The sequence below is a fragment of the Panthera leo genome, chromosome A1 (assembly GCF_018350215.1).
Source record: "Panthera leo isolate Ple1 chromosome A1, P.leo_Ple1_pat1.1, whole genome shotgun sequence".
Lineage (NCBI taxonomy): Eukaryota > Metazoa > Chordata > Mammalia > Carnivora > Felidae > Panthera > Panthera leo.
This window is the reverse complement of record NC_056679.1, coordinates 141907003-141925907: the sequence shown is the minus strand read 5'-3', so window position 1 is coordinate 141925907 and position 18905 is coordinate 141907003. Positions and strand designations below refer to the sequence as shown.

Genomic DNA, 18905 nt, shown 5'->3' with positions numbered 1-18905 from the left:
TCCTGATGAGTACCAGATGATTAAAATTAAAACTTAAAAAAAAAAAGAATAAAGTCATTGGCTTCAAGGAAAACAAGCAAATGAACAACAGTAACAAAAAACCCACAATAAGATATTACTTCATACTTTTCAGATTAGCTATTATCAAAAAGACAAAAAGTAACAAGTATTGTTGATAAAGTAGAGACATGGGAACCCTCAGACACTGTTGGTGGGAATGTAAATTGGTGCAACCACTATGGAAAACAGTATGGAGATTTCTCAAAAAATTAAAAATAGAAATACCATGCGATCTAGCAATCCTGCTTCTGGGCCGTTTGTCTACAGATACATGTACCTCTGTGTTCACTGCAGCATTATTTGCAATAGCCAAGATATAGAAACAACTCTCTGTTGATAGATAAATGGACAAAGATGTGGTGCACACACACACACACACACACACACACACACACACATACACATATGGTGAGATGTGGTGTGTGTATATATGGTGTGTATACGCACACACAGCCATATTACTCACCTATAAAAAAGAATGGAATCTTGCCATTTCCAACAACATGTGTGGACCTAGAGGCTATTATGCGAAGTGAAATAAAGGATGAATACTGTATGACTTCATTTATATGTGGAATATAAAAAACAAAACAAATGAATTAGCAATACAGAAACAGATTCATAGGTACAGAAAACAAAGTGTTAGTTCCCAGAGTAGGGAGGATTTAGGGGACAGGCAAAATAGGTAAAGGGGATAAAGAGGTACAAACTTAACAGTTATATAAATAAGTCATGGGGATATAAGGTTCAGCATAGGGAATATAGTCAATAATAACAAAGTTGTAACAACTTTGTATAGTGGCAGGTAGTAACTAGAGTTATTGTGGGGATTATTCTTTAATGTATAAACACCGAATCACTGTGATATACACCTGAGTAAAATAAAGTTCGACCCAAATTTGCATCATTTCACTATTGGCAAAGATTTATGAGTTAATATCATTTTTTACCTATTGGCAAAGATTTTATTTATTCTTTTCACTATTATGTATAATTTTATTTTATTTTCAATATATGAAATTTATTGTCAAATTGGTTTCCATACTTGGCGAAGATTTTAAAGCAGCATCCAGTGTTGATAAGGTTTGGAGAAACAGGCACCCTACGTATGTTTTTGATAGGAATAAAAGTAGGTGAAGCTTTTAGAGTCATTTTCGCAGTATTTGTCAAAACTTAAATTGCACACACCCTTTGAACTAGCAGTTCTTTTGTAGGAAAATCAGATCCTACTTCTTTCTTGTTTTAGACACTTTAATGGCTTAATTTTGCAGTTAAAGTCTATATTCCTAGGTGTCTAAGACCTTTAGGTGATCTGACTCCTGTCTACCTCTTACCTACTATGCTCCTCTGCATTTCTGAAATATACCAGTCTCATTCCTGCCAAGGGCCTTCGTACTGCTGTTACCAAAGAACACTTCTTTAGATTTTCTTATGGCAGACTGCATCTTATCTTTCAAATCCCGGATCAAAAGTTACCTTCTCTTACACAGCTTTATGAATCAGCCTTGATTGTCTTGAGAGCATTTTTCACCATCTGAAATTATCGCAAATATTTGTAGTACTTTGTTTATTGTCTGTCTTGCCCAACTAGGATACAAATTCCATGAGAATGGAAACCTTGTCTTTCTTACTCACTGGTGTTCCTAGTACCTAGAATGGCACCTGGCAGATAGTGAGCACCCATTAAATATTTGCTAAGTTAATAAAATATGCAAAGGTATATGTAAAAACCTCGTTGCAGCATTATTTATTACAGTGAAATCCAAAATCAAATAAAGTATCTACCAGTAGGATGATACAACTTATTAACGAAAATGAAGCAAATCCTTGTGTGCTAATTATCTAATTATATACCAAATTATTGTAAGTTAAAAAAAAAGTACATGTAGATCATAATTCCACTTCTGTAAAAAAAGAGTAAAAGAGGAACTATATCCAGCACACGAGCACAGATATGATTGTACTTGCTATTTTTCCAGAAGGCTGCAGAATAAACAGTAAGGGTTAGCTCTGGCCCCTTTGAGATATAGGACTAAACTAGGAACAGAGGGGAGAGAGAGACTTATTTTATATTTTATGTCTTCCTGTCACAATGAACATTTTACATGAATATGGAACTTTTACAATTTAAAAAGTTTAAAATTGTGGAAGAATAATAGTCAAGTGTATTTAAGAAGAAATTAAGGGGGCGCCTGGGTGGCGCAGTCGGTTAAGCGTCCGACTTCAGCCAGGTCACGATCTCGCGGTCCGTGAGTTCGAGCCCCGTGTCAGGCTCTGGGCTGATGGCTTGGAGCCTGGAGCCTGTTTCCGATTCTGTGTTTCCCTCTCTCTCTGCCCCTCCCCTGTTCATGCTCTGTCTCTCTCTGTCCCAAAAATAAATAAAAAACGTTGAAAAAAAAAAATTAAAAAAAAAGAAGAAATTAAGGGTAAATGTTACCAGGTACTGGAGTGCAGAAAATTTACTTTATATTACACTCCGGATTTCCTGGCAGCTAAGGAAAAATTGAAACCTGTAAAACGATACAATTTTTATTATTTGATTCTTTTTAAAAGTATGTTTTCATATGTAGCAGCAAAAGTTTTCTTAAACACTAAGTTTTAAGAATTTAAACATGAGATGTTTTTTAATTTTAAGGAAATTTCACCCTAACTTACATTTTAACTCAACATAGGATATATTTCTGGGGTTTTTTTTTAATACCTGAGAACTATTTCTTTTTTTTTTTTTTTTTAATGTTTTAATTTTATTTTTGAGAGAGAGACAGAGTGCGAGCAGGAGAGGAGCAGAGAGAAAGGGAGACAGAACCTGAAACAGGCTCTCGGCTCTGAGCTGTCAGCGCAGAGCCCGACACAGGGCTTGAACCTTACGGACTGCGAGATCATGAACTGAGCCAAAGTCAGATGCCCAATCGACTGAGCCACCCAGCCGCTCCCCTGAGAACTGTTTCTTTACAAATCTTTTATTTTGCATTTGTCAGAAATAACAATCAGAGCTTCTCTTTTTAACAAGTCAGTTCAGCAAGCATTTGCAGATTGTCTGCTAAGTGTAAGGGTACTTTGCTGGATACCCTTTTTTTGTTTGCTAGGATGGGTAAATAGAATTCAGTTATCCTCTTTCAGAGACTAAAATCTAGTCTGGGGCACAGATACCTGAACAGTAGAGGTACAAAGTGTGAATAAATGAGGGAGGAGATGAATTAAAAAGCTATAAAGGTCTTGCGGAAGAACTGTGATCCTAGCTTAGAGGTAAAGGTAAGTGGAGGGCTGCCCGGTGGTTCAGTCAGTTAAGCATCTGACTCTATCTCAGCTTGGGTCTTGATCTCAGGGTTGTGAGTTCAAGCCCCGCACTGGGCTCTGCACTGGGCATGGAGCCTACTTTAAAAAAAAAAAAAAAAAAAGATGAGTGTGATGGGAGAAAATCTTTGTTGATGATGGTTCTTAAGATACTGATTTCATTTATGCTGCTTATTAACCTATAGTAGTTCCCATTGTCTATGGCAAACAGTTTGTTGATCAGAAACTAAAATGTCACTCTCCAATAGCTTGAGTTTCTCAGCTGTGAGAATTAGATAAATTTTGAAGGAGGGTCAGACACATTCCTTATGTTTTATTTAAGAGGAACCTCATAATCCACAGAGGTTATGTATTCAGTATGCACTGCATACCAGGAAAACTACAAGTACTGAATTTTCTCTGTTTCTTCTTTCAAAAAGCATTTATTGAACGTTGGCTGTGATCTAGGTAATCTGCTACATGCTGGAGATTCTAAATGGATACAACACTGTCCCTACCCAAGAAGCTCTGTTTCTCCCATTACACTTAAAAAGTTCCTTGGGTATTTTATATTTCTGGAAATGAAGATATCTTTCAGTACCCCATATCATGTGATCTTGATGGGATGATCATAAAGCAACAATCATACTCTGGTGTTCTTTTATAGGACATGTAAACCTGTGTAATTATACTGTTGCTTCAACTAACAGTGGAGTCTTTTTAAAATTTGTATCAGCCACCAGTAATAATGCCTCACCTAAACCTTATGGTCTGTGATATCATACTGTTGAATAAATTGTAGCAGAGGCAGTAGAGTGGAGTGGCAAAGAGGACAGTGGAGCTGGAGTGTCTGAGTTTGAATTCCAGTTGTTTTAATTACTACCTGGGTAACCTTGGACAAATTACTTACTCTGTCTGTACTTAATTCCTTTAATATATAAAATTGGGATAATAGTAATACTTTCTGGCAACATTACGTGGATTAAATATACCGATAAATGTAAAAACACTTAAAACTCTGCTGGGCACTATGATATGCATTATGTAGGGTGTTACCTATGATGGAGATGATTGTAAAAATGATGCAGCAGCAACAAATTACATTTAACAAGTTAAATACAGTCACGTTAAACCATTATATACTAAAACTTTTATGTAGTCTTAAGTTTTGAAACAAAACTTTGATCAGAAGAATAATTGTATAATTATGCAATAGACCTTTGAACATTGCAGGGTTTAGGGGTACTGACCCACACACAGTTGAAAATCCACATTTAACTTTTGACTCCCCAAAAACCTAGCTACTAATAGCCTACTGTTGACTGGAAGCCTTACTGATAATATAAACAGTCAGTTAACACATATTTTGTATGTAATATCTATTATATACCATATTCTTAGGATAATCTAGAGAAAAGTGTTATTAAGAAAATCACAAGGAAGATAAAATATACTTTTAGTATTATACTATATCTTTAAAAAAATCTACATAAGTGGATCCACATAGTTCAAACCTGTGTTGTTAAAGGGTTAACTGTACTTTAGTAAAAAAGTGTTTTGCAGGAAGTTTTAAAAATAAGAAAATAAGTGTGTAATCCAAAAACCCTTGGTTTACATTCTGGCACACCAGTTCAGATCTTTTTATATGCAATTCCCCTTCCCTCCCCTCCTTGATTTTTGATATTGCAGGGATATTCTTATCATTTGCTTCTCTGTTTATCATACGCTTTCCTTTCCATGCCATAAATATTCTTTAACAATTTCATTTTTAATGATTGCATGGTTATCCTTTATGTTATTGTAGTAAATTCTGTTTAACAGGTTTACTATTGTTGGAAATTTAACTTGTTTCCATTTTTTTGCCTTCATAATCAGTGGAGCAATACACATCATCATAAGTCTATTATTGCATTTTCTCCATGACCGTTTCCTTAAGATAAATTCCCAAGAGTAGAATTGCTAGAACAAAGGCTTTGAAGAATTCTGTTGTCTAAAATTGCCAAAGCTTGTACCAGCTTACACAGTATTAGTAGGAGAATACCCATTCCTTATATCCTTACAGATGATGAGTTTTATACTTAAAAATTGCTTTTGCCAATTTGATGCTAGAAATGATACCTGGTTTTAATTTGTATGCCAGGTTATATATATTTTTAAACTAATGGAATCATTTTTTTCTTACACATCAATTAAATACTTAAGATAGTCAGCTAACCTCAGAATCCAATTTAGGATAAACTTTCAGTGCAAGCTTTTATCTTGCCAGACCTGTAAATAGTTGTGTAATCATTTCGATAGTACCAGAGCCTCTGTCTCCTGAAATGATACTAAAACCCTATCTTTTTTTTTTTTTAAGTCCGACTTTAAGATGAATTTTCCTCCTGTGTTTTGATGTCTTTTTCTTCTGTCTTTAGCCAAGCCATAGTTGAAATCAGAGGCTATTTCTTATTCATTCTTTTTCCCTTACATGGGCATCTAATATTTTGGATGGATGGTGGATGGACAGACAAACAAATGAACCAACATTTAGAACTTACCAGAAAAAGAGATCTTTTGGAAAGGCAGCATATTTTGATCTGAGATAGGAGAACCAGTTCCTGGTGCCCCAGTGATTCTTCTAGTCACTTCTCTTATGACATCGGCAAGACGTAATCTTCCTGTGCCTCAGTTTACAGCGTCTTTAACATAAGTACTTTTTCTGCCTTCTCAACTGTTGTTATCTTTAGTCCTTTTCATGTCATGCCTAAACTATTATAATTCTTCCCCACTGCCAATCTGACTGTTCCTTCTTTCATTTGTCTTTATACTGCTGGATATTAGTATAAAGTATTAGTATATAGTATTAGTATATAGTATTAGTATATAGGTACTATATACTATATCGTTCTTCTTTTTGGTAGTTTTTAATAGCAGCTCCCTTTGGTGTACAGGATAAATATAATCCCCTTAGGTTTCCAGTTTCCCACTTCTGAGCCCTTGTTCAAAATATTTTCTCACGTACAAATTCACCAGCTTCTTCCTTTGCTCTTATTTAAATCTTGCCCACACTTAAAAACTGGGCTTCATTTCCTCCTGTTCATAAAGACTTCTTGTACCACCATATTCCCATTTATCTTTCTTTTTCCCCTAACTCCCTGTTATACTTGCTAACTGTACATTGGTTTTCAACATAAGTCTGAGGAAGCCTGGGGATTTATAGCAGTGTTTCAGACACAATAAAAGAATAAGGAGGAAACCAAGGGCTCCATTCCCTCCTCCACCCAGTCTCCACTCTGCTTTTTCTATTTTATATGTTGAAATTTTATTTAAGATTTCCTTTGAAAATTTCTTCTTTGGGCAATATTATTTTTTATTCCTAACTTTATGAATAAATATTTTTTCTGTATAACTACAGGTAACTGTGAGACTAAAAGAGAAAAAAATATGACTTGAGAAGTCCTGTCAAATTAAGTAAATGTTACTTCCTCCATGGTCGTCTTTTGGAGTGAGAATTTGTTGGAAGCTAAAACATTTTCCACATTTTAATTTTTTTTCATTCAACAGTCAAGCAGTTTCTAAACACTAAAAATTAATACGTTAGTAGACTTTTAGACATAAAAAATAAAAAGACACAAATTTGTATTTCGAGAGAAGTACAGTCATGGACGTGCGTCCAAGTATATCTGTAGAACAAAGAAGGCCCATAGAAGCTGTGTGTATGTGAGTCAGGTTGTGCTTGCCTTCTAAGTAGTATCTTAATGGATAGAAGTTGCAAGGTAAACAAGGCAGAGAAGAACCTTCTAGGCAAAGAACAGAATATAGAAAGCTCAAAGACATGAAACAAGATATTGGGAAGTATTAATCAGTAGGGCTAGAACACAGGAGTCACTGATGAAATTAGAGATAGTCTTATGCTGCCCAGTATGATGGCTACCTGCCACGTGTACCTACTTAAATTTAAATTAATTAAAATTTGAAATACAATTCTTAAATCATACTAGCCATATTTTAAGAACACATTAGGTATATATGCTAGTGGCCACTATATTGGACAGCACAGCTATAGAACATTTCCATCATCATAGAAAATTCTATTGGACACTGCCGAGCTGGATCACAGAGAACCTTGTGCACCTAATCAAAGAGTTGGACTTTTACCTTGTAGGTAGTTGTGAGCCTTTGAAGAGCCAGGGAGGATGAGATTGGCGTTTTTTCAAAGATTTTCAAATTTTCAGACACCTGATCTCACATACGTAGTAGTTTTAGAATAAAAAAATTCCTATCTAGTACATGGTTTTTGCTGACAAAGTATAATTAGAAGGGAGTTAGGTGGCTTGGGCCCCTGTAATTATTACAGTGGAAAAAAAAAATAGAGAAAGGGTTTAAAAATAGCCTTTTAAGACTTCTAACTCTATTGGAGAACGCTTGAAAAGCTGTTGTTATTTTTTAGCTGAAAAAATGTTTCTTTACCTTTTTTTTTTTTTTTTTAAGTGAAGTTACTGGGTGATAAATGTTAGTGATAATGTTATGTGATAAAAATTTTCAAAAACTTTTGTTCAGGGTATTTGTATCTTTATTTTGTTTCAGGATTTGCCATTGGGTTCTGAAAGCTAAGACTAATAACTGCCATGACTTGATAATAAACTTAACTGGATCAAGATGTTAAATAGAATTGTCATAGATTTATTAATCAAAGTAATTTAATTAGATTTACTAACAAAATAAAAATGTTGCTTTTAATAATATGAATTAAATCTTCATGCACATTTGCTAATTTGGGCCTTTTCTTCTAGTTAACCCAGTATCCACTCCAGTCGCACTTCCCACACCAGCTCTTTCTCCAAGCTTGATAGCTGATCTTGAAGGTTTAAATTTGTCAACTACTTCATCAGTCATTACCGTAAGTAATTTTCTCAATATATTACCTCAGTTTGCATATGATACATTGCATCTTTTTTATTGAAATGCAAATAATTGGATTCATAGTCTTCGAACACTTTCTTCTCTAAACAAGTCCAATGCAGATCTGACCTTTTAATTTTATAACTATTTTAAAAGTTTGCTCTTTCCCAACCATTATCCTCACAAATGACTTCTGCTTGTTATCCACATTTAATTATCATGTGTACGTTTTTCTCTGGCACTCTTACATATCTGTAGCATACAAGGGTTCTTTGCCACATTTGAGTTAGTTTATATATATAAATTCTGCCATAAAGAATTGTTGTCTACATTAGCAGACTTAAATTCCCAAAATCATTCTGATTCTGTTACACTGTTCTTTTATCATAGACTACTAAAATTACCTGCCTGTTTTCGTTTAAAAATTCAAGATTGTGTTTCTTTTTGCATTATCTTCATATTTTTATTTACATGCCTTAGTATCTGTAAAAGAATTTTTTAATATTATGTCGTAGGGCTTGAAGTGGGGCAGAAGGCCTGCCTACCTCAAAATAGTGCCAAAGCCATCAGCCCGTCATAGTATCTGGAACTACAATAACTTTTTCTGTGTTAGCGTGTTATATCCACTTACCTTTTACTCCAAATCAGGCGTCCTGCCTAGGATGTATAATCTGTTGATATGCTTGACCTCCTTTTAACTTGTTTTCAGAAACCTGACAAACTAAGAGATAAAATAGTAAGATCTGATGGGAACACAGGTAGCTTGAACAGATCTGGTTTATCACTGGTTCCCTGGGTTGGCAGAGTATTGCAGAGTACAGACATAATTGGTGATCTGAGCTCCTGGGGAACACCGCGCTGGTTCTGCCAGAAGTGGGAAAGAGGAGTATCTAATTCTTGTACATTGTTATAAAAGATTTTCCCATCATAGCAAATGTGATAGCAGGGACATTTGGCTTAGAAAGCACAAAATAAAACTATTAAGTTGACAATGCTGTTTTAAGGTATAGAATGCGATTATCTCTTTAACCGCTCAGAAATGAGGAAGAACGATATGTGGGTTTTAGTTTTTCCCTTCTTGTTGCCAAAAGGAGAAGGCACATTGAAAGAGATGGGGGGAGACAGTGAAAATAAGCAGTTAAGTCTTTCTTATTTAAGTAATTAAGTATTTCTTGAGTCTTTGAGTAGTCTATAAAGAAAAGTAGTGAAAAATCTATTGTGAAGCAGTTAGTCCTTGAGGGGAAGGGAGGGCCCTAAAAACTTGGGAGGCAGTAAGGTAGTGGATAAATAACTTGGGTTCTGATACCAGATGACCAGGGCACAAATCTCTGTTTAACCACTTACTAGCTATGTGGTTGGGCAAATTGGTATGTAACTTTTCTGTATCTCACTTTCCTGTGAATACCATACATACTTCATAGGATTGTTATGGCATTAATGAGATAATAAATGTAAAGCTCTTAGAACAGTAACTGGCACATTGTCATCACTCAATAAATAATAACTAATATTTTTGAAAGTGATACGATATGTGATAATGGATGCCGAGTAGACTCTCATACTTTATTAGCTATAAGAAGAATACAGTTGAGATTAGAAAACCTTGTAGTAAATTTTCATTCATCACAAACTAATTGAAGGACTCACCCTTCATTCTAAGAAAAATATTTATTGGGATGGCCTCTTCAAAGGAAAAGAAAAGCACTGCATCCTAACAGTATACAAAAAAAGCACTGCCAAATAGGCAAAATTGGGTAGAGGGGGGTGGGAGATACAGCCTTCCAGTTGCGGAATGAATAAGTCATGGGAATTAAAGGCACAACATAGGGAATACAGCCCATGATATTGTAATAATGTATGGTGACAGGTGGTAGCGACAGTTGTGGTGAGCATAGCATAATATATAGTGACGCTGAAGCATTGTGCTATATACCTGAAACTATATTTGTGTGTCATCTATACTCAAAAAAAGAATTTTTTTTAAAGACTGTCAGATTCAACCGTGTGAAGCAGGATCACCAACTTATCCCCAAAAGCTAACAAAAGATAAAACAAATAGTAGTAATAAGAATGGCAACCAGATGGGGCACCTGGGTAGCTCTGTCAGCTGAGCATCTGACTTTGGCTCAGGTCATGATTTCACGGTGTGGGAGTTTGAGCCTTGCTTTGGGCTCCATGCTGTCAGCGCAAAGCCCGCTTGTATCCTCTGTCACCCTCTCTCTCTCTCTCTCTCTGCACCTCCCCTGCTCGCACTCTCTCACTCTCAAAAATAGAAAAATAAACATTAGGGGAAAAAACAATGGAAACAAGAAATTCACTAGCAACAATCAAATAAGGAAAGGTAGCACTTTGAAAAGTGGAACGTATAGAAATAAACTGAATATTCTGGTACCGAATGGTATGGCTCCTAATCTTACCTCCAGCCCTCAAAACAGTACTTAAAAAAGAAGATTAATCAAGCAAATTAATCAAGTTTTTTCATTATGTATCTGAATTTAGAAAGAAGTAAGATTAAAGTCATCAGAAGAAAAATCAAGAAAGACCTTTAAAGATTATAACCCTCATATAATGGTATGGAACCTTAATAAATATGGGAGCCTTTTGGATCCTGAAATGAAATTCTTAGATACGAGTACATCGATAATTTTTAAATCAATATGTTGTCCTTATTGAATAGAAAGAAGAAGTAAAAGTAATTTGTAATAAAGTAATAGTTACATTGCCATATAAACGCTTGTCTGTGGCTGTCCTAGAAACATACTTAAGTGGTTAAATAATGCTGGCACTGATATGTAGAACCACCATGAATGTGACTGATGTAGGTGTATCAGCAACTCAAATAGTGTGGATTGAGGTGTTGCCATCAGCAACATAATTTTCCAAAATGTTGAACAATTTCGAGTAGTTGTGTTTATATGACCTCATAGTCCATAGATGATTTTTATTTATTCCAGTAGATTATTTAAATTTATTTTCCTCGTGTATTTGGTAGAATATGGGTATATTTTATTTTTTGAAATTATGAAAACATTTACAATGAAACCCAAAGGAGAGTTCCTTTTTTACATTAAATATTTTTCAAATGAAAATTTTTACTTTTTGTTCTAACCATTTAAATTTTCTATTCAGAACACAGAGTTTTTTTAACATAATTCCAAATGAATATCATGATCATTGTAAGGAAAGGCCTAGTTTTTGAAACTATGATAAAGAAGATGTATAAACACAGTATTTGTTTCAGTCTTAGTTGAGATTAATTGGCAGTTGGACAACAGATGGTTAAAAATGAAGAAACATTTTATTTCCTGCTGTAGTATGTCCGTGAACAAACTATAACTTTTTTAGTGAATTATTAACCCTATTTTTTTACTAGATTATTGCTAGGCTAAGAGTGTCTAAATTGTTTCACATTAAGCTCCAGGAATTCAGAAGCAGCAATCCTCATGTTGTTACAGCTTTTGGAGGGGATGAGAAAAAAGTGAGGTGGGGGAAAAGACAATTTGCATATAAGGTTAAATGAGAAATAAGAATAAAATTGTTCACGTCTGGTATTAGAAATGTTGGAGTGAGAATTGGTGTTTCTGCTTTAAATAATTTTTTCACATTTGGGACACAAAAGTATTAAAGTGAATTCAGCAGTTAAAGTTACCTCTGAAAACTTTTTCTGTATTTTTTACTGATAAACATCAACATGAAATCTTATCTCATTCTTTGCATTTTTTGTTTCTTCTCAAGCTAGTTTTATAAGAAAGATTATTAATTTGCTTACTTAGTGTTTCAGATTTATGTTTCTATGGAAAAATGACTTCTGAGTTCAATCCCTAAAATGCTTTGAAACCCATAAGGGAGGTATAGTACCTGTGGTTCTTCAGCACCTAGTCACAAGTCAGAAGGTTTCTATGGGAATATACTTTTTAAGGGTTCTAGTTTACTTTAGACAGTCAGGGCAACATTTAGGAAATGTATTGAATTTAGAGCCCCAATACCTGATACCTATCCTTGGCTGAGCTACTTATTATCATGGCTAGGCACTTCTTTGGCTTATGTAGACTTTAATTTTTGAATTTATGAAATGGAGATAATGCTGTCCCTAAACACTTAATTGTGTTTTCATGAAAAATAAATGAAATAATGAGCCTGAAAATGTTTGAATTCTGTTCTGTGGTTAAGGTCATGTGCAGTGAGAAGAGACAGATAGGGATGGAATTCTAGGAAACATCATGCTTTAAAGGCAACAGATGAATTTAAAGCCAAGAAGATGAATTTTGAAGAAGGTGAATTGTAGAACATGGTACAGGAAACTCAGATCAGGAAGGGAAACAGGCAAAGCATCTGATTGTAGTAAATGCTACACTGGACGTATAAATCTGCTTAGGTACAACTGGATGACAAAGATCTCTTAGAAAAGAATTTGCATATGTGACTGAGAACTGAATCTAGGAGAATAGTAAGAGTTTGTCTAGGTGGCTAGGTTAGAGCAAGATTGATGTCACTGACCCGGGAAATAGGGTATGCAAAGGCTTGAGGTGTGAACAAGCTTGGGGTATTAGAGAAACAGTAATTCAGTGTGACTAAAGCATAGCACAGATAGGTTGGAATAACCAAATCTGATGTTGGAAAAGTATGTTGGTGGCATACTGGCATGGGAAAATTGTAATAATGATTTCTTAACTTACTGCTTTCCAATATTTTCATGTTATAGTACACATAGAAAAGTGATAATACTTGTGATGTGCATTGGGGTAAGCAGTGATTTCTGTAGGAGGCAGAATGTACCCAACTCAGGAGCTCCAGCTACCACAGGCCCCCCCTGGCATTCCCAAGGGCTACTGGTGGGGGCAACATCACAGCAGACCCGTAACCTATTTGTGGCTCGTTAGTGAGGAAGCACTGACTTAGTTGCCCTGATATAAGAGATTTGATCTTCATGGATCACAATCCCCAAGTGGAATTAACTTATGAGGGTGCAGGAGATTCATTTAAAAAGGGATCATTATAGAAAACAAGGTAATAAATTGAGGAATGGTAAGTAATCCCAACAACAGTCCGTGAACGAGAAACGAGAGTTGCAAAAAGAAAAGCCCTATTTGATACAGTATACTATTTGAAGTTACCAAACTCCATGTAAGGTCCACAGTCCTGCAAACTGCTAACTTGGCCCAAGACTACTGAGACCAAATACAGGGTTAGGGGTTTCCTAAAACTACCCTCAAGCTTGATAATTCACTAAAACAATTCACAGAACTTAGGAAAGCACTATACTTAACATTACAGTTTTATGATAGCAATAGGATACAAATCAGATCCAGTGAAAGGGAGAAACACAGAAATTCTGGATGGGTTTTAGATTCAAAGTTTCTGGGTCACCCTACTGGCGTCAAAGTATGTCAGTACACATGGAGTATTATCCTTCACATAAACTGTCTAGGGGCCCACTGTGAATCACTTCCTCAGCATCATGTGTCAGGTTTGGTCCGGTAGGGGCTCACCATGAATAAGTAGGCAGTCCTCTCATTCAGGATATTCTAAAGGTTTAGAGATTACATCTCAAGAGCTAGGACAAGTCCAGACCTGTCTTTGAAAAATTCTTTCCTACACATGTGCCAGTAAATGTTTCATTCATTGCACACAGTTTTATTCAGGCCAGAATATGAGGCAGATGCCAAAGATACAGTGAACCGCATGGAATAGGCTTCTGCCCTCATGGAGTTTACAGTTGAGCAACAACATAAAGAAAAATTTCTTCAAGGGTGCATAATTATAGTATACCAAGTGTTTTTATTTTGGAACATTTGGTAGTTTCTCTAGATACAGGTTGTCATTATTTGTCATTATTTCTCTGATTTTATGTTGGCTAAACTCCGCAGTCTGACTTAGCTTTCTCTGTGCTTATTATAGCTTAAAATCTAACAAGAGTTACTTTTGACATTTCACAGTTAAAATTTAGGTATCTGAACGGCTTTTCCTCTCTGACAGGAAGTAGAAGAATAATTTTCACAGTCCATGCTGTTCACCACCTGCTTTCCTTAAATTGCCACTGTGAAACATGACTTCCTCACTTAATGATGGAATAAAGCCTCATCATGCCTGGGTGAAAACAGTGGCAACAGTAGCCTTAAACTAAGGTCTGTGCGTGTTGTTACAGGTAGCCAGCATGGGCTTTACTGTGACCAGCAAAAGAATGGCGTTAAAGTTGTCATTATGACCAAGAAGCCATGTAACTAAGGTCCTTCCACCCCCTCAAGGATTTTCAAGCTAAAGGATAGGAAGAAGTAACCCGTTATGTAATGCACTTGAATTTCTGCAGGGAGAGTGAAGAAAAGGCATTTTCTCATACACAAATCAAATTTAGCATCTGAAGTTAGTGTTTATCACTAGTTCTGTCAAGTTTCTTATCTAAGGAATATAGAAAAATGACTAGCAACTAGGCTTATAGCTTTTGCTGTTGACAGATTGGCAACTAATGAAGTTACAACTGTCCATGATTAGGGATGAGGTAGGTCCTGACCCTGTTTGTGTTATAGGAACTTAATTGGAAAATAGAGAAGAATGACTGTCATACCTGCTTTGTTGGGCAGGTTACTATATCAGTTTTAAAAGAACATAAAGAAATAACAAACCATAATTCATGAAACAGAATCTGATTTACTCAGTCTGAAATTTACTAAACAGAATTTGGAATTATTAGGATAATTACATACTATAATGATAACAATTATAATTGTAGTTAATTTCTGTTTCTCTTAAGTGGGCTTTTATATTAAGTAGATCTCTCTGTCTGTCTGTCTGTCTCTCTTTTAACTAATGCTAGGCTAGGGCATTTTAGTTTTGTTTCCCAGTCAGCTTGTCCTGTTCTGCCAGAGCACCAGCTTTCTTCTTGTTTGTCTGCAAGAACACAATTTCTTTGAGGGAGTCTTTATTGATACAAGCATTTACGAAGTTGTAAATGACTGTATGGTCTCATTCCCAAAACAAATGATAATATATCTGTGATAAAGTTTGTACTCTAATGTGGTGGAAGAATTGTCTTTTAAAAAACATATATTTTTTACATTTTAAACACTTAAGGTATATTCAGGTCCCAGGCTAAGTGTTGAGTCTAGCTAAGATCAAATTCCTTTGAGTTTAGAGGAGGAAGAAATGATAAGTCAAAATTAAAAATAATTTTGTCATTTTAAATTTGGGAAAAATCCTTTATTTGTTCTGATGAAAATGTCAGTAGCCATGGAACTGTGGCAAAAATAATGAAAAATCATTGGCCTGGGTCTGCTTAAATTGAAAACATTTTTTAATTAAAGTTTGACAGTATTTTGTGCTTCCATTGCCTAGCCATGTCCCATCTTATTCTTTCATTCAATTCTCCTCTGGGTATGAGTTGATTTAATTTTTAAATTAAACTTTAAGGTTTACTGCTGCTTTAAGGTTTACTGCTGCTTTAAGGTTTACTACTGCTTCATTTATTTTTATTTTATTTTTTCATTTATTTATTTACTGCTTCATTTTATTTATGAGACTACTTAGAAAGTCTTATAGTTAATACCAGACCATTCTCATCTCTCCCTTTCTTACCTTATTAAAAGCAGCTGCTTTTTTAAAAAGATTGTTATTAATTTTTAGTTTCAGGGTTTTTTGGAAAAAAAAATTTTCTTTTTTTTTTTTTTTTTTTGGCTTAAGTAAATGTATGCCAATCTTATCCCTGACTGGTGTATAATACTTCTAATGCTTTGTCGATATTGTAATAAAATTATCCACAATTAAAAAACCATTATATCAGATGCTAATTAATGAGCTAGTAATGATTTGGGCCCCCCAAAAAAGCAGGTCACCTGACAAAATAAAGAAAATATGTATATAAATCTACAAGAAACTGAGAGATTAAAGAGGCAATGTTAAAGAAAGCCTTGGGCCTTTCTTTTTCTCTTCTTTCTACAACTAGTTCCTTTCATTTGCTACGGATTCACTCTTTTCAGAGCTGTGACTATTCCTGGAACATCTACCAACTTCTTTTCCACGATTATGATTTTTAGTTTATATTTATTGTAATTAAGTGTACTATGGTAGGAAATGAGGTTCTTAAAAGATTCGTTTAAAAAAGATTGAATCTTTTCTGACAGTTTTATTTTATATCCAGAGTTGATTGGACTTCGTGTTACTGTCAACTGGTACATTTCAAATTTTGTTGCTTGTGTTGAATTGTAGTATTTGTAGTGAAATATACTTTTTTTAAGCTTTAGAGTATCTTAGATTATTACATATTAGCTAATTGTGTATTAATTATGTAATCATATATCAGCCAAGTTAACTTCTGTTACCTTTGTTCTTCTTTAAAAAGCTTGCAAAAACTTTCATGAACATAGGGTAGGGTATGGTATAGAATATTTATATTAATAGTATTGGATCTTCTAACATGAGAAACCTAACCTAAACATGGAAAATATTATTGTGATACTTAGAAAAACTTTGTTTCTCTTCAGAGGAGAAGAAAATGAATTAAACTACAGGGCACATGCCCAACTAACACTAAAAAATTAATTTATTACCAGAGAGAGGAGAGCATGGAGTAAAAATAGATAAGTACAGTATATGACCCTAATATCAAAGGAAAGTAAAAGCCACTTATCTTAGAATATATCAGACACACTATTATTCAAATCATTCAGGAATGTAATTACAGACAGCTTTTATAGGCCTATCAATAAGGGTTATTTCTTTAAATTTGCAGCTGTTCCACATTACTGAATATATAAATATCTCCCCCAAATGTTAAATTAATACTGAAGATCTATTTTACAATTCTGCGTGCACACACACACACACACATACACAAACAAAATACCAGTAAGTTTTACTTTAAAATGCATAATTTAGATTAAAGAGATACCAGCCAAATGTCATGTGTGTGTCTTGTTTGAATCCTTATTCAAGCAAACCAACTCTGAAAAGACATGTGTGATAGTCAAGGAAATGTGAACACTGTTTTACACGAAATTAAAGGGAAGTTTTTTTTTTCTTTTAGATGTAATAATAGTATTGGACCTTTCATTAAAAATCTTTACCTTTTAGATACACTAATCAAACTGTTATGCAATTAGATCATATCTGGAATTTGCTTTTAAATCATTTAGAAGTAAAGAATTGGATTATAGTTTGGACAGATGTTGAAAATTTTTGAAACTTAGTTATGAGAAACTAGCTATTCATTATCTTCCTACTTTCACATACGTTTGAAAGTTTTCATAGGAAGGTGTTTTTAAAAATACATTATTTCAGAAACTCATTTATTTCATATTTTCACTGAAATTTTAACATTCATGCTTCATAGAATATGTAACCTGATAAAATTACCTTGTAAATTTAAACTAGTACATCAGAATTTAAGTTCAGTTCAGATTGTCATCTGTGAAATTAGAAGTCTGTAATAGATTGTTTTTTTTAAGACTTCTTCCGATACTGAATCTCTTGAAGTCTGTGGTAAATTAAGTGAAGAGATGCCAGTGACTTCAGTAAACATCAGTGTCAGCATAGGGGAAAGGTGCCTTATCTTTTATATTAGAAATGTATTATAGATCTAATATAAGACTTAGACTGAGTAACTGGAAGATAGGACAGGGCCTATTTATTGACCTTTCTATTCCCAGTGTTTGATGCATAATAGGTGCTCATCAAAAGTGTGTTAAATGAATGAAATTAATCTTTTTTTCTTTTTTCTAACTTAATCATGATAGAATCCATTCCCATTGATGTCATTGTGAAGGACTGTATTATTAATAAGTTAGGTGGTTGTTATATCACTGAAAAAATTATTCCTGTCCTGCACATAACTAAAAGGTAGTGGGGCTCCTTATTTAGCATGTAGCATTTAAGACATAAAATGGAGAATTAAGTTACTGCTTTAAATTGTTTAAGTAAATGTATCTGAATAACCTATTCTTTATATATCTTTAATATTCGTCTTCATTTGGCAAAAAATAAAGCATGGTAAACTGAGAAACTAAAAATACAATTTTTATTTTATGTTCCTGTCAATAGAACAGATCTCCTAAAAATTTAAAGCACATCTTTCTAAGGTAACATTTACCTCCTCACATCTTTAGCAGCTATCAGACATGACATGGGACATATTCATTGACCCTAAAAATTTTCATCAGAATCATGCACTGAAAGGGGGCAGCCCCAGCTAGACAAGAGGCTCATTTCAATTTTAACGGCTGTAATTAAAGGTTAATTTACTGAGTCAGGATTAACGAGGAAAGTACAAATGATAGGCAAGCAGCTGCCTTTATAATACAAGATTAGAACAATGCAATTACAATAAGAATTAGAAAAAATCAACTTCCAGAAAGGGTCCTTTAATGAACGAATTAAATTGTGATCTCTAAACATGAATATATAAGATAGTGCTTCTTACGGAATCATATAAAATAATATTGTGTATCTAAACATATCATGTCAAATGTACAAACAGTGGTTAATGCTAAAAACTTTTTCATTATTAGTAAATTACACACACACACACACATATCTATATATATACACTTATCTATCTACATATGATGTTACTAAATGGAAAAAAATTTTCCCCACCTCAGGGTCATTTTTTTGATGTCTGTTAATCTTTACCTGAATCAGAATTGGTCTTTTGCTTTCTCTGCCACACTCTCTCACCTGTACTTCTTTATGTTTATACCTTA

At 34.3% G+C, this 18905-nt stretch overlaps 1 protein-coding gene across 9 annotated transcripts in view; it reads left to right on the top strand.

Annotated features, from left to right (window-relative positions):
- Window positions 1–18905, top strand: part of AP3B1 (adaptor related protein complex 3 subunit beta 1) — a 261344-nt gene that overhangs the window by 186922 nt on the left and 55517 nt on the right. For 8 of the 9 annotated variants that reach the window (XM_042941809.1, XM_042941836.1, XM_042941830.1 and 5 more), the window contains 2 exons: window positions 8106–8212; window positions 10714–10785. In XM_042941809.1, coding sequence (XP_042797743.1) covers window positions 8106–8212; window positions 10714–10785 — 179 coding nt within the window. The remainder of the gene's footprint in view (window positions 1–8105; window positions 8213–10713; window positions 10786–18905) is intronic. The other variant, XM_042941819.1, reaches the window with a different exon arrangement.